We start from the raw sequence: 15963 nt of genomic DNA, 5'->3' as shown, positions 1-15963 counted from the left end.
AGGGAGTGAGGAGGGCTGGTTGGAGAGAGGAGTTTCTGGCCAAGAGACTCATGGAAAGATACCAAAGCCAGGATACAGTCATGTCTGCAGCCTTACACACATCATTTAATCTCTTTGGGCTGCGGTTGTCTTCCATACAAATTGGAAATTGTACTTGCCTTTTCTCTTTTTTTCTTTTTTTTATTTTTGTTACGCGGGCCTCTCACTGTTGTGGCCTCTCCCCCTGTGGAGCACAGGCTCTGGACGCACAGGCCCAGCGGCCATGGCTCACGGGCCCAGCCGCTCCGCAGCACGTGGGATCCTCCCGGACCGGGGCACGAACTCGTGTCCCCTGCATCGGCAGGCGGACTCTCAACCACTGTGCCACCAGGGAAGCCCTGTACTTGCCTTTTCTATAGCCCTAGGGAGATACAAAGTAGAAACTGAAATAGATGTGACTTTTCTTGAAAACATTAAACCACTCTCTAATGTAATCTATGAGTAGTAGCCCTTTGTGCCCTTTGTTGAAACTCTTTTATTTTGGCAGAGGGGTAGATCAATTTGAGAAAGGAAGAACATGGGAATACAACGTTAGAATTCTTCATTAGGCTACTTGCATTAATCAACACATTACTCTTATCCCAATGTGCTAATATCAGGCCAGAGGACTAACTGCAGGTTCTATTCCTGAAAATAAGCTTTTCTTACAGAAATACTGACCTCATCTTGTCTCAGAGACACCATTGTCTGAAATTTTCATCCTAGGAGAGTTCTTGGATCTTTGTTAGACAGAAATCTTGACCTAAAAATAAAAAGCCTTCCTAGGTTTCTCCCCTGAAGCTAGAATCAGTGTTTAAATTTTCACCTCTACTTCCTTTCTGCTTTTAAAATGAGGCAATGAATTGAGATAATAATTTTTTTGCTATCAAGCTGAATATTTAATCAAATTATTTAAATCTTGTTAAAATGTATTATACCAGTTACTTGCCTCATTTTCAATATTTCTCAAAAATCAATTTATTTCTAGTTCAAAAGGGTGCTTCAGCAAACCTCCTGTTAATTAACTGTGGTTTTTATTTTTAGAGTGATTCTTCTACAAATTACGTATGCATATCTTAGCCACCTTCTTGTCCATATTCCTACTCATTACCTTACTTCTTGACATTTCAACAATGTGAGAATTTATCAGAGCCTAATTCAGTGAAATCCTCTGCATAAGATCTCAAGGTGCTAAAAAATACAATTCCTCTTGTCTTCCAAACAGATGACATAGGTTATTTATTTGGATGGTAACTCTGGAAAGAACTGCCTACCATATACTGCAAACCTATAAGATTTGCTTTACTCAACATTATTTCTATTCAGAGGGTTGAGTTACTGATTGCATCATTTTCTCAGACCAACTGCTTACCAATTTTGGCATGTGAAATAGGTTCTGATGTGTGTTATAAGGCTGTGCTTGTTTTTTCCAAATCATAGTTATTAGAAAAAAGCATATGGAACTTTAGTGTTTCTTCCAGAATTTGTCTCAAGCTCTACCCACAGCAACCACTGACTGATTCCTTGACTCCAGCTGATCCCTTCTTACTATGACTTTTCCTCTCTCTTTCTATTTGGATAAACTGTTAATTAAAGCAGCTAGCACATACATAAAAGAAGGTTCACTTTTTAAAAAAAAAATCAATGCATTTCATTAAATATTGATTCTAATCTGGCAGGAGCCAAGGGGCAGATGTAGAGATGAACAGGTCCCATTTGGGGAAAAAGGAGCCGGTGTGATGAAACCAGAGGGTCAGTCAGTGTTGTCACACACACTCTCCAATCTGAGAAATGAAAGCCTACAGACAAAAGCATCCATAGAAAGGGATTTTTACTAACAAATTGTTGCAAGGGGTCCAGACTTAAGAAAAACCAGCCTTACACATTTAAAATAAAAAAGCACACATTTACCATGGTTTGTAAGGTCATATTTAGTCCATTCATGGTGGACAAACAGCAGTTTTCTCACAAGATAATCATACCGTCTGTCACATATCAATGTTGCAACATCAGAGATGAAGTTGATTCGAAAGTCAGCAGCTGCTAGAAAATTTCTGAAAGATTCATTAATTGGGATTAGGGATAGAGGGGCGATCCCGTGTTTCTTTTCCTTTCTCTGGTTTGGATTTGTTTCCCTGAGCTGGTTTCTTGTTTTGCTCTGTCTTCCGGATTCTGGATTGTGATGAGCACGTGATGTGTAGACAGTCACGATGGAGTCAGAACAAGGTACCAGTTTTCCTTCTCGATCCCTCCGATGTTGAAGTTCTGCTCCTACAATGCAGATTTCACCACTGGTGTTTGTGGTTTAGCAGTTTTCTGATTTGGGACAATTCATTTGATGGTTGACCAGTTGTATAGATGCAGGTATATCAAGTAGTGTGGATTCATTCACAAAGACCTCTGTGCATGGTTATCAAAACTAGACCTATGTGACAATACATCTTGAGAGTTTTTGTTTTGTTTGTAGATCCTAGGTCTGTAATTTTGTTTCCTTTATGTAGCAGAAATAATGTATTCCCTTTCACCTCATCTACTGGGATCCATGACACAGCAGTGGCCGAGGCATTTCTGCCAGTCTTCACCTCCATTACCTGTAACTCAGGTATTTTTCCATTTCTCTGAGCTCCAACTTTTCAGTACTCCTGGCCATGCTGCCTGTAGGGCTAGGATTCCTTAAGCCATACGACATGAGCCAAACCAGTGTCCTAGGAGGATACTGTAGACCTCAATCCCACATATTAAATCTACTTGTTTTTAATGGGCTTGTCATGCCTAATTAAATGATATTTGCCTTTATATGTGATATCTATGGCATGGTCATGGGTACAGATTTGATTTCTTTTCAATTATGTTCTAGTAGAAAGGAGGACAGATTCTACTTCAATCTATATAAACCTATGGTCAAAGAAGGTAAACAGGTTAGTCAAGGCATTTTTATATTATTTAACTATTGTTTTAAGCTGTATAGACAGGACCACTCAACATATGTTGTTATACTAAAAGGATTATTATTATTATTAACTTTTCCTGATAACTTATCTATTTGACAAATTTTCAAGAGATGTTTTCTGAATTCTGAAGAATTAATTAGAACAAGATTCCATTTAAAGAATGTTTAATCTAGTTTTTATACACATAACCTGTTAAATCAAGCATTAAAGAAAGAGGAAGTAGAAAGAAGGATTTTATAATAAGCCCAATTCAAAATAGAACATGAACCACAACTAAATTTGTGTCATTTACTCTAAGTAATTAATCCTTGTTCTCTTGATCTTGGGTTAGTCTGAAGTCCAGATTCTCAAAGTGAATGAGTTCTGGAACCCTGACTCAATCCCTCGGTAGTCTGAAAGATGTTCATTTGTTTCGAGGATTTCAGCTTTACAGGAGTGTCTGTAACCACAAGCCTATTTTCTATTGTATCAAGTGTTAACAGTACCCGTTAAGAGTTCTTTGATCAGGCTCTTTTGATGTTTCTTCCAAGAGACCTAATTATTGATCTGTGGTTCTGGCAGGGTCTTTAGGAGAGTGTGAGAGAAAATCCGAAACCACCTGTTGATGATAAGGCTGAATTGCTCTGATTATTTATTCATTACAAACAACAATATCAAACTTGAGACAAGTTTAGTTTTGTGAGAAGTTAGTCAGTGACTACCATTACAGTAAGTATATATTACGGACAGTGAGGGTAATGAAAACTCCCCAGGATCTTTTAATTTATTCCATAAAGAGTGTGTTAGGATTCCCACCAACTGAAAAGGCTCTTTTGAGCCTAAAATGAAATCTTTCTTTTATTGGCCATTACTGTGCCATTCTTTAACATGAAAGGCAGCATGTTTCTAACCGAACTGAAAGGTTCATAACTGCTGAAGTATCATCCTAAGACTTGTCTCCTCCTAAGGAGGTTGAGTTTCTCTTTTTTTCATTTGCCAGGTCTTTTTTTTACTGAAGGCTTGATAAACAGGACAGCTCTTACAACAGTAATAAAGCAAACAAAAACTTGCAGAATGCCAAACATTCCTAATTATCTCTAGCATCCCTTATTTCATAAGGTGATGAAGAAAACTCTTTGATGTTACCCAGCAGCAGTCTAGGAAATGCCAGAGACAGTTTAGATATAAAAGACATTTTTTTAAAGTTTTATTAGTTTGACTCTGGGGTGTAGATTTGGAGAAGGCAATTTCAAAAAGAGCTATCAGTGCAGCTCAATATTAAAAAAACAAACAACCCAATCAAAAAATGGGCAGAAGATCTAAATAGACATTTCTCCAAAGAAGACATACAGATGGCCAAGAGGCACGTGAAAAGCTGCTCAACAGCACTAATTATTAGAGAAATGCAAATCAAAACTACAATGAATTATCACCTCACACCACTTAGAATGGGCATCATCAGAAAATCTATAAACAACAAATGCTGTAAAGTGTGTGGAGAAAAGGGAACCCTCTTGCACTGTTGGTGGGAATGTAAATTGATACAGCCACTATGGAGAAGAAAATGGAGGTTCCTTAAAAGACTAAAAATAGAATTACCATATGACCCAGCAATCCCACTACTGGGCATATACCCAGAGAAAACCATAATTCAAAAAGACACATGCACCCCAATGTTCATTGCAGCACTATTTACAATAGCCAGGACATGGAAGCAACCTAAGTGTCCACAGACAGATAAATGTTTAAAGAAGATGTGGTACATATATACAATAGAATATTACTCATCCATAAGAAGGAACGAAATTGGGTCATTTGTAGAGATGTGGCTGGACCTAGAGACTGTCATACAGAGTTAAGTAAGTCAGAAAGAGAAAAACAAATATCGTCTACTAATGCATGTATGTGGAATCTAGAAAAAATGGTACAGATGAACCGGTTCGCAAGGCAGAAATAGAGATACAGAGGTAGAGAACAAACGTATGGACACCAATGGGGGAAAGCGGGGGGGGTGATGAATTAGGAAATTGGGATTGACATATATACACTATTATGTATAAAATAGATAACTAATAAGAACCTGCTGTATAAAAAAAATTAATTAAATTAATTTTTTTAAAAAGCTGTCAGGAGACACAAGATATAAGTTCTTAGTGCCTAAAGACAGAAAGTAACTGCTGTTTTGTTCAGAACTTTCCCATGTAAACAAGCATTCAAACTTTTTCAATAACCAAATACTACCATCTTGAATGCCTCACCTCTTTGGTTGGAAAGCCACATAAACCAGTTTTAAAATATATTGGGCTTCCCTGGTGGTGCAGTGGTTGAGAGTCCGCCTGCCGATACAGGGGACACGGGTTCGTGCCCTGGTCTGGGAAGATCCCACATGCCGCGGAGCGGCTGGGCCCGTGAGCCATGGCCGCTGAGCCTGCACGTCCGGAGCATGTGCTCTGCAATGAGAGAGGCCACAACAGTGAGAGGCCCGCGTACCACAAAAATAAATAAATAAATAAATAAAATAAAATATAGATTTTTTGCATATGTTTTCTCCCCTTTTGTGATAAACTGTTCCTATTAAATGTCCTTAAAGTGGCAGATTTTTATGAAACATTAAGCTCCAAACATTGCCAAAAAGAGAAAGGAAAGAGAAAAAGGAGCTCGCCGCCTTGCAGAAAGAGCTGCGGCTGCCCACAGAGCACCATACTGCTGATGCTTGGTAAGGGCTAACAATTTTCCTTTGGCAAAGGAGGGAAAAGCTCTTTTCACATTTACCCGTAGACCCACAGTCACAAGGAAATCAGTGCCTCACTTTTACATCTTCAGCCACTGAGCAATGTAAATTCAGTGTGGAGAGAAGATTCTGGAAGATGGTGGGTAGGAAACCCAGGAATCTGTCCCCCGCACACACACAGCAGTCTCGCTGGCAGAATCTGTCCAGTGTAACTATTTTGGAACTCTGGAGTCTAATGAAGGCTTGCACCTGTTGGAGGAAAGCTTGGACGGTGAATTATGGTTAATTTTGGTCATCTTCAGCTCTTAGCACAGTAACAGCTACCCATTTTCGCACCCAGCCCTTGGCAGGCAGCTATCCATGTGTTCTTGGGGAGCTTGTACGCAGCTGGTGGGAGGTAGGGTGGGCAATAAGGGATCCGTCCTCCAGATATTGGGCACTCTGTGTTCAGATTGTTGCTACTGATCACAGAGTTGCAGACACAGAGGCAGCTGTTGTTGCACAAGCTCCCCCGTTGTCGAAAACCCCTCCCCCTCCGGCTGAAATGACTTCCAGGGAACTTAAAGGGCTGGTGCCCTTCCCTCCCCCTTCATTGTTCTCTTTTACCCCCTTTGGGAGCCAGATATTAAAGATTAGGACATTCAAAAGCAAATGTGTATGTGAGGGAAATTAGAAAGTCACCATGGAGGCCCAGGGAAAGGCACAGGTTCAGAAAAGACCTGCGGAGACCTTCAGTTTACACCTCAGCACACAGACATCCTACAGCAATTAAAAACAAAACCCAGCAAACCCGCACAAGGGGAGGAATCCGAATTCCAGGGTTGCTACGTGGTTAGATTGCAGTGTCCAGTTTCCAACAAACAACAACAACAAAATCACAGTGGATACAAAGAAACAGGTAAATATAGCCCTTTCCAAGGGAAAAAATGAACCAACAGAAACTTCCCTGAGAAAGAGCAAGTGGCAGAAGTGCTAGACAAAGACTTTAAAATACTGGGTAATTATAAAAGCTAGTCTTATTGTAAAAACAGTTTGTAACTCCACTTTTTTTTTTTTGTTTTTTACATGATTCAAGAGAATAATGCATTTTTTAAAATTATTAGTCTAAAAGCTAGTATTATTGTACCTTTGGCTTACAACTCCATATTTTGTTTTCTACGTACTTTAAGAAAGTGACGCATTAAAAATTTATCATTTTATGTTTTTGGACACCACATATAGAGATGTAGTTTTGTAATATCCATAATTGAAAGTGTTGGGGATGGAACTATAAACGAGCAGAGTTTCTGTACATTATTGAAGTTAAACTGGTATAAATTTAAATTGGAGTGTTATAACTTTAGGACATTAAATGTAATCCACATGGTAACCACAAGTAAAATAGTTACAGAATATACACAAAAGGAAATGAGAAGGGAGTTAAAACATTTCACTGCAAAAAAAATCAAACACAAAAGAGAGTAATGTAGGAAATAAGGGACCAAAAAAGCTACAAGGCATGTAGAAAACAAATAGCAAATTAACACAAGTTAAGTCCCTCCTTACAATAATTATTTTAAATATAGAGGGGTTAAACTCTCCAATCGAAAAACAGAGATTGGCAGAATGGAAAGAAAGAAAAAAAAAAAAAAAACAAGACATGATCCAACTATATGCTGTCTACAAGAGACTCACTTTAGATCCAAAGACACATAAATCAAAAGAGAAAGGATATTTGTACACCTCTGTTCATAGTAGCATCGTTCACAATAACTGAAATAAGGAAGCAACCCAAGCGTCCACCAACAGATGAATGGATAAGCAGAATGCAGTATATGCATACAGGGGAGTATTATCCAGACTTTAAAAAAAGGGGGGGCTATTCTGATATATTCTACAATATGAATGAAGCTTGAAGACATTATTGCTGAGCAAAATAAAGACACACTGTATGGTTCCACTTATATAAGATACTTAGAATTGTCAAAATCATAGAGATGGAAAGTAGCACGTTGGTTGTTAATGGATGGGGTGGGGAGTTATTGTTTAATGGTTTAATAGAGTTTAATAGAATTGTAGTTTTGCAAGATGAAAAGAGTTCTGGAGATACGTGGTGGTGATGGTTGCACAACAATATGAAGTTAATCAATATCACTGAACTGTACACTTAAAAGTGGATAAGATGATAAATTTGTATTATGTGTATTTTACCACCATAAAAAATGGAAGAAAAAAAATAGTTTAGAGCAACTCAGCAAAAACTCACAGGTCAGTTTTAGCATCTCCATAAACAGGGAAGCCAAAGATGTGCTAAGACCTCAGAGACAAAGGAGTTGTAATGTTCCTGATCCAGGGCTGTTCTTGGCTAACATTTTTTTTTTAACCTCTTTCCTCTAATGTTGGTTTGAGAGATTTGAGTTTACCATAGTGCATCACAAAGACCAGCTATACAGAGGACCATATGAACGATCCAGAGTGATATACAATCAGTTTAGGAAAGGACTCAAGATCACAGGTGGTTAGCCCATAAAACCACTCACTACTCACTACTGCTGCCATCAATGGAGAAACCAAGGGGTAGTATGCAAATCAATACCAGGAATAAGCTGAGTGCTGAAATAGAAACAGAAACAGGCACGGTCAGCGAGAGCAAAACTCTGTTATCTCATCGTGAAATTCCCACCAGCTCTTATGTGTACAAGAGCTCAGCAAGGAGAGCCGCTCTAGGACAACACAGTTCGTTAGGTCCCCTGAGTCCATCCACATGCCTCCACATGCCCACCAACTCTGAACAGAAGACCCCAAAAAAGAAACATAAAGAGAAAATAGTTTTTAATTGTAATTTACAAACACGCCTGCCCACACACAGGGCAGGCAGGGTAGAAAAGTTACAAGGTTACACTTAGTCTGTCACTGATAGGAACAGTAGTTTTTTTTTTACACAATTGTAATATGTCCAATAGTCATCTCATATCAGTATTACACATGTCAAAGATAAAAGTTATTTTCATGAGAGACTAAGTAACTTCAAAGAAATGGCCCGAGGCTTCATTTCTGTTGAGAATTTGAGCAAGACGGAGTGACCTTTAGTTGGTGGTGGTGGTGGAGTTGTTTTTGTTTTGTTTTCATCTCAGGGAGCATCTGTCTTAATCTCAGAGCAACATGTTTTTCTTTTGTAACATGTGATGCCAATGAGAGTGGATAATGGAAAGCACCTTGGTTCCCAATGGTGGCAAGGTATTCACTTTGTTTTCACAAATCTAAGTGTCTTTTGAACCTGATGACCAGTTTGTCTCTCCCATGAGATTTTGCTCTGTGGTTCTCCCATATGATGTTTACTAGTTGTGCATGTTTTTCATTTTTTTTTTTTGGCCGTACCATGCGGCTTGTAGGATGTAAGTTCCCTGATCAGGGATTGAACCCAGGCCCCGGCAGTGAAAGCGCCAAGTCCTAACCACTGGACCACCAGGGAATTGCTGAGCATGTTTTCCTTTGTGTGGAAAAATAAAATAGAAATCCAACTTGTCCATTATTATTAAGTTTCAGAATTCACTTGGTTTCCACTACCCACCTCATTATCCCCGCTAGACATTTCTGAATCCTCTTTCCCTGCGTTACCACCACCGTTTCACTGGGTTCGAAGCCTTGTCTGAGGACTCTCCATCATGGCTGCTCTTCTTTTCCTGATCCCCTCAGGGCCAGGTCTTTGTAGTCACAAGTTCCTTGCTCTTGTCCTGAAATATTAGTCACCTGCTAGGTGGTATGATCAGCATAAGTTGCTCCGTGATGTTAGGCTGTGTCATTATTTACTTATTTTTAACTGAGGTTAAATCCAGAGGAAGGGGGACTGGCCTTCAGTCTGCAGTGGTTGGTGGCACCCGTTCTAAGACAGGAAGCTCCTCTCTTTCCTGGCAGGCTCATCCACAGGGTGAGGCCTGTACTCTCACGCTGTCCTCCTCTGCATCCTCATAGCCTCCCAAAGCACTGCTGAGCCCCAGGTGCCCTTGATGTCCCTGTGCCCGTATATATATGGCAATGACTCCTGCCGTTTTCCACACTGGGGAGCACATGCAAAATGACAGTATTTCTCCGGCACACAAGGCAAGTCGAAGAGGCTGCTCCGGGGAAAGTGGTGGTCCCTGCCCCCTTGAACATCATGGGGACACCTTGCTTCTCATTCAGGGCTCACGGGTTGGGAAGCTGTGTAACATGAAACCACACTTTCAAGTCTGTTGTAATTTTAAATTTTTTATTTATTTATTTATTTATTTATTTATTTATTTATGGCTGTGTTGGGTCTTCGTTTCTGTGCGAGGGGTTGCTCCAGTTGCGGCGAGCGGTGGCCACTCTTCATCTCAGTGCGTGGGCCTCTCACTATCTCGGCCTCTCTTGTTGCGGAGCACAGGCTCCAGACGCGCAGGCTCAGTAATTGTGGCTCACGGGCCTAGTTGCTCCGCAGCATGTGGGATCCTCCCAGACCAGGGCTCGAACCCGTGTCCCCTGCATTGGCAGGCAGATTGTCAACCACTGCGTCACCAGGGAAGCCCATAATTTTTTAAATGATGATAACAAAAACTAAAAAAAAAAAAAAATTGCTCTAGCCTAATCTTCTCCCTCTCCTCATTTTTGCTCTCAACGTTGATGACGTGCAAGGCCACACAACCAGTCTTCTGTGCTTATTCAGGAGTGGGGATGCCCCTGTATGCACAAGGATTGAGAGAGTTTGCTGCTTCCTTCCTCCATCACTTCCCTGATAAAGAATGTGCCCATCTTCTCACTTCTGTGAACTCAAGTTGGTCTGACAGTGGTTTGTGTGGGGTTAATGATAAAGTCGCCAGCCTGCTGAGCTCAACAGAACTAAACTCGTAGCCTGAGCTGAGTGTGATTTAATGATGAGTAGATAAAGCCAGGTGCTCAGAGGACTATCTTGTACAAAGGATCTTCTCCAACCTGTTTTAAGTGCTGTCATTGGAAAATAAATATGCTACATTTGGGAGTTTTCGGGCAAACCATTTTTGTCAAACACTTCTCGGCTGTCGTCAAGTGAATGAAGACACTTTCCTATTTCGGTAATTTAGACATCAGCATTTTTTTTTCATCCAAGCTAAAATAAGCCACCTAAACATAGGATAAGAGCAGATACCAAAATTATGAAGTCTTATGTTTTATTTATTACTGCCTGGGATTAAGATGTCATTGCCTCCTTCCATGGTTCCATTTCCTGCCCCCCAAGCACTACATGCCAGAGAATTAAACAGCAAAAGAAGTTATCCTTTAGAGACCTATAAGGAGGAAAAATATTTAAATGGCTTTTAGGAGCTACCTAAATATGTCTAATTGGGGGATGGGAGACAAGACAGGAATTTAACTTTGGACACATGCCGATTCCACCTGAGAACTTTAAGGACAGGCAACTTTGCTACAGGCATTCCTTTACTTAGTTCCAGAAGTAAATTAATGGAACAGAATTGGAAGCTGCAGGTGGGATGAATTAATTGTCTTGCAGGGTTATTGGTAATGCCTAAATGGCTTTGTAAACTAAAAGTAGTCCATAAAGATGTCATTATAAGTACCTCTATCATGGGGAGTAGCATGATTAATAATGATAAAGTGAATTAAGGAAGCAAAGTTGCATTTTATCTTATTTTTTCCACGGGAAGTAAAACATGTCAAATTAGTAAATGTTATATGGTAGAACCATTCAATAAAATCCCAGCAGAGAGACAGATCGATCATCCAGTTACCCTAGTTCAAAGGACACCTAGTTTTATATATTGTTTGTAAAGTTTCTCTCCCCTACTTTAAATGTTTCTCTTTATAGGGACCAGAATGCAGATGTCATATATACATACATTTTTGTGTTTTGACTCTTATTTGTTAAATAATACAAGTCCCAACATAGCTCCCGTCAAGGCATTCTTGAGGTTATGTTAGAATTACCCTATGTTTCCCGACTTCTGTGAATAGCAAGCAGGAGCCCACTGATTGCTAACTTCGACTGAGTCCTGAGTTCAGAGTCATCACTGTGTGTTAAGTGCTTCCCACACATTTCTTCGCAACAGCGTTGTAAGGGAGGTACCCTTATTCTTGCTTCGTGATTTAAAAAGCTGAGGCTCAGAGGCATGAAATAACTTGTCCAAAGAGTCAGTCCCACATCCGTCCAGCACACCAAAAGTCCGTACATTTGCTGTGAAGAAATACCGTTTTCTCTGTGTATGTGTCCACGGTTACCCCATAAAGAATAATCAGTGATGGGGAACATACAACACCGCATTAACGTGGACTCTTGGGTTCTCTTTTTCACCCCCATCTGCACCTCTCCCTCCATGCTCTTCCTCGGTTTTGACCACATTTCAACTCTTCCCTTCGTTTTCTTTTCCAAAGGCAAATACGCCATGCGAGACCTGGTCCATCGGCTTCCAGGCGGGAATAACAGCAGCAACGCAGCGAGTAAGGCCATGTCGGATGACACGGTGACAGCCGTGTGCTGCACCCTGCACGAGGTGATCACCAAGAACATGGAGAACGCCAAGGCCTTACGGGACGCCGGCGGCATTGAGAAGTTGGTCGGCATCTCCAAAAGCAAAGGAGACAAGTAAGTAAGACGGTGACTTCCTATCACGTAGAATTGGTATTGGTAGAATTGGTTCTAAGTGTGCCCAGCATCCCCTGGGTATGGGTAACACTACTGAATGTCACTGGGAAGCACTGGTGTCTGATAATCAAGAGAAGGAAAACAACAGATGGTTTCCAGTCTTCCCACCCCACAAGGAAAGCTGATCTTGCTAATAATTTGGATTTGTTAAATAACTCATGACTTGGTGAGTCCTGGGACGTTAGTAAGATAGGCTTGACAATCCAGCATCCAGTCTAGTGACTAGCAAGGTCCCTCCATACGGAAGAGACGACCCTGATTCATGAAGGTATTTGGTGGCAGCTGTTCCTCTGTGGCTGCAAGTCCAAGTGTTGATGATGGATCCACATCCTTTTGTTCTCTGCCTCTTCAGTTCTGCATAGCAAGTCAGGGAGGATGGGGGAGAAAACAGGGTGACGGAGTCAGAGGGAAATCAGCGTCCAACCAGCACCCTCCCTTACCAGCTGTGCCTTCGGGACAAATTGTTGAATTTAACAAGTCACTGTGCCCATACTTTCCAATCTAAAACTGAGGCAGGGGCTGTCATAAAATATTTCCTGAAAGAAGTAATAATCAAGTCTTAAAGACTGAATAGAAGTTTCCGGGGCAGAGGGGATAGAGGCAGTGAGGAAGGAGGGCTTTTATGCCAATGGAATAAAGAGAGAAAAGGCTCATGTCAAAGGAGCGGCACTGCCAGAAACAGGAGTGTCCCCAGTTTGATTTAAGAATCGATGGTATCTTACTCTGTGTAACCAAAACATATCTTCACAAGCCACAGTATCAGTATATCAGTGAGCTGTCAATTTTACAAAAACATTCACTAACCTTAATTCAGTTTTGCCTCCTGGAAGTCCCTCAATGTAATCAAGTAAGATTAAAACAGTAAATCTTTTGTTATCAAGGGTCTACTTCTTGACTTTGCATTCCTGGCCACACCCCTCCATTCCTTTATATCTAAACGCTGAATAATTTTTCTCCTGTTATTAAAGGCTGTGAAGGATGCACTTTGAGACTTTTTGGAAATTCTCTCATTTCATTCAAGATATTATCATTGCATAATAAGTGAAGTTTCAGGGCTTCTGCTTAAGCACCCTGAGACCTCCAAATAGGTTCAATGAACAATTCAGGATTAGGATTTGAATACTTTCCTATATCAAATACAGAGAAGCCCCTCTGGACTCATGTAATAATTGTGCAGTGTAGATGGATGGCTTGAATTATACCTTATAATACTTACAGTAAAATGCTCTTCTACATAGGCAGGAAGCCGTGTGGCTTTCTTTTTTATATAGTTTCAGTAGACCTTTGGAATCTCTAATGGAAATGCTTACCTGTTTTGAGCATTAAGAACTTAATATGTTGATGCTTTTCTTAAGCAAACACACATGCTCACACAGAAAAACCATAGTCCACAAAAACTCTCTGATATATTTGTCTATATTCATGGGACATTCCAAGACGAAAGTGTGTTCTCTGAATCGTATGAGAGTAGAGCTGTGGGAGGTGGTCACATTAATTCCTTCCATCCGTGTGAGCCTCCCTACTGGACCTTAAAGAGAAGAGATGCTTTTATCAGTCCTATGGTCAAAGAAAATTATTTGATGAAACTAATTAAAAACTCATTTGAGGAAGCCATCTATGAAACAGTAGATATCCACATTGCCAATCCAGAAAATAGTCCTGTTCAGTCTGTTCCCATCTGGATTATTGTTAATGGGAGGTTCCTTTCATTACAAATAATCTCAAATCTGTGCTTTAAATTGACTGAAACTTTCTTTATGGGATATTCATTTCATGTCATTGTTTCTTTATCTTTTTTTCCCAGTGTTAGCAGTCTGGATTTATGAATTTAATAAGAAGTGTGGAATTGCTTTGAGTCAAGCATCTTCCCAGTTATAATTCTCCTGCTTAGTCAGTCTCATCCATTATTTTATGTGGTTTATCTCTTTTATATTTAGTGACTAATTTGGGGATCAAAACAAGGTTTTTATAACTGGAGATAACCTTGTCAGCCACCTATGCTTCAATTTGATTATTACTTCTCACTGCTCTTAAAATGAATCCAGAAGAATTGCTCTGGATCTTACAACTAAACTCACCATTTATCACTCAATTCTGTCATGACAGTAGACACCGAGACTCCATGGCCTTCTAGATGGGTTTTAACAAAATAGAAACACTTTATTGAAAATAGAATTTTTGGAATTGGAGATGATTTAATAATTGGAAAAGGGAGGGATATCAGTTGGCTCTAGTTAAGTTATAAAATGCTTGCAGACTTGCCTCCTCAAAAAATTATTCAAGCTTTTAACTTGAGATCACATGAGAAAACACAGATGAAAAAACCTACGTAGCTATGATTCTGCCTTTAACATATTTATAGGTTTTATTTCTAAACATACACATGCTTAAATATGCCGTGATACTAATGAGTCAGCCTGGCACATTACCAATCACAGTCTGTTTGAACTGTATAACTCACCATGTTTTGCCAATACACTGGAAGAATTATTCTGGAATCCTGCGGCTGGAATGGCTGTGCTGAACACCCGCAATGAATGGCATCAACTGAAATTCTCAGCCACCCCTAATTTGACACCTCTGGTGAAGATGATCAGACATTGTGTAATCGTTAATGATTCTTACAGGAGTCTTTTATACTTACCATTTTAAGTCTTGATAACTTATTCTTTTCACATCATTTTAAACATGTAATGTGGACAAGTCCATCTGTTTCAAAAGTACATTTGTATTTTTTCAGATTTTAACAGTTATGTAGGAAATAGTGTTGAGTGTGTCACTGTATTTTGTCATAAGACAGAAAAGCCATTTAACAGCCTTGACTGTTACTTGTCAGTAAGGAACTCTGTTTGTGACTGAGGTTATAATCACTTGTCACATTAGAAGTACTCAGTCGTTAAAGTCCTTCAATCAATAGTTATAGTTTTTCAAGGAGACGTTGCATGGGACCAGCCTAGTGGATGAATCAAAATTAAAGTCTAAAGAAATCGATGTTTCTTTGACCTTCATCAGTTTTTTATAACACTGTGATGTATTGGCATTTTAATTGAGAGGTTAAAAGCTGCTATTCATTACATATTCACAGTCTCTATTTTGTAACTAAGCCAAGAGTAGAAAAACAATTACACCATCAGAGGAATTTTTGCATACTAAATATGTTTCAACTATATTATCACTACCTGAATATTATTAATATGTATTCCTCTAGAGCTGCTTGACTTTTGTCATAGATACATATCTAGCTAGTGGTGATAAACTACAGCAAAACATAGCATTTAATCTTTGCTCAGCATTGATTATATAAGAATAACATGTGAGGATCATCACAGTTGCAGAGGTTCTCCCCAAGGAGCCTACATCAGGCTCACAAGCACCAGGAAAACCAGCCCCCAGATGGGAGAGCTGGAGGGACGCCATAGGAAACACAGACTCTACTCTTAAAGGGCTCACGCAAAATCTCACATACCTCAAAACAGAGCGTGCAGAGGCAGCAGTTTGAAAACAGTCTGGGTCAGACCCCTTGCCGACCTTAGAGAGCCTCTCAGAGAGGCAGGAGGCAACTGAGACTCCCCACCCTGGGGACCGAGATGCTAGCAGCAGGCATTTTGGGGAGCTAGTTCTACCATGAGGACACTGGTGCTAGCAAGTGC

General features: G+C 40.0%; 1 protein-coding gene across 3 annotated transcripts in view; it reads left to right on the top strand.

Annotated features, from left to right (window-relative positions):
• Window positions 1–15963, top strand: part of CTNND2 (catenin delta 2) — a 968406-nt gene that overhangs the window by 899269 nt on the left and 53174 nt on the right. For all 3 annotated transcript variants that reach the window (XM_060091588.1, XM_060091590.1, XM_060091589.1), the window contains one exon: window positions 12043–12253. In XM_060091588.1, coding sequence (XP_059947571.1) covers window positions 12043–12253 — 211 coding nt within the window. The remainder of the gene's footprint in view (window positions 1–12042; window positions 12254–15963) is intronic.

The sequence above is a fragment of the Mesoplodon densirostris genome, chromosome 3, assembly GCF_025265405.1.
Source record: "Mesoplodon densirostris isolate mMesDen1 chromosome 3, mMesDen1 primary haplotype, whole genome shotgun sequence".
Taxonomy (NCBI): domain Eukaryota; kingdom Metazoa; phylum Chordata; class Mammalia; order Artiodactyla; family Ziphiidae; genus Mesoplodon; species Mesoplodon densirostris.
Note: the sequence above shows the minus strand (reverse complement) of the source record. Positions and strands in the feature narration are given on the sequence as shown.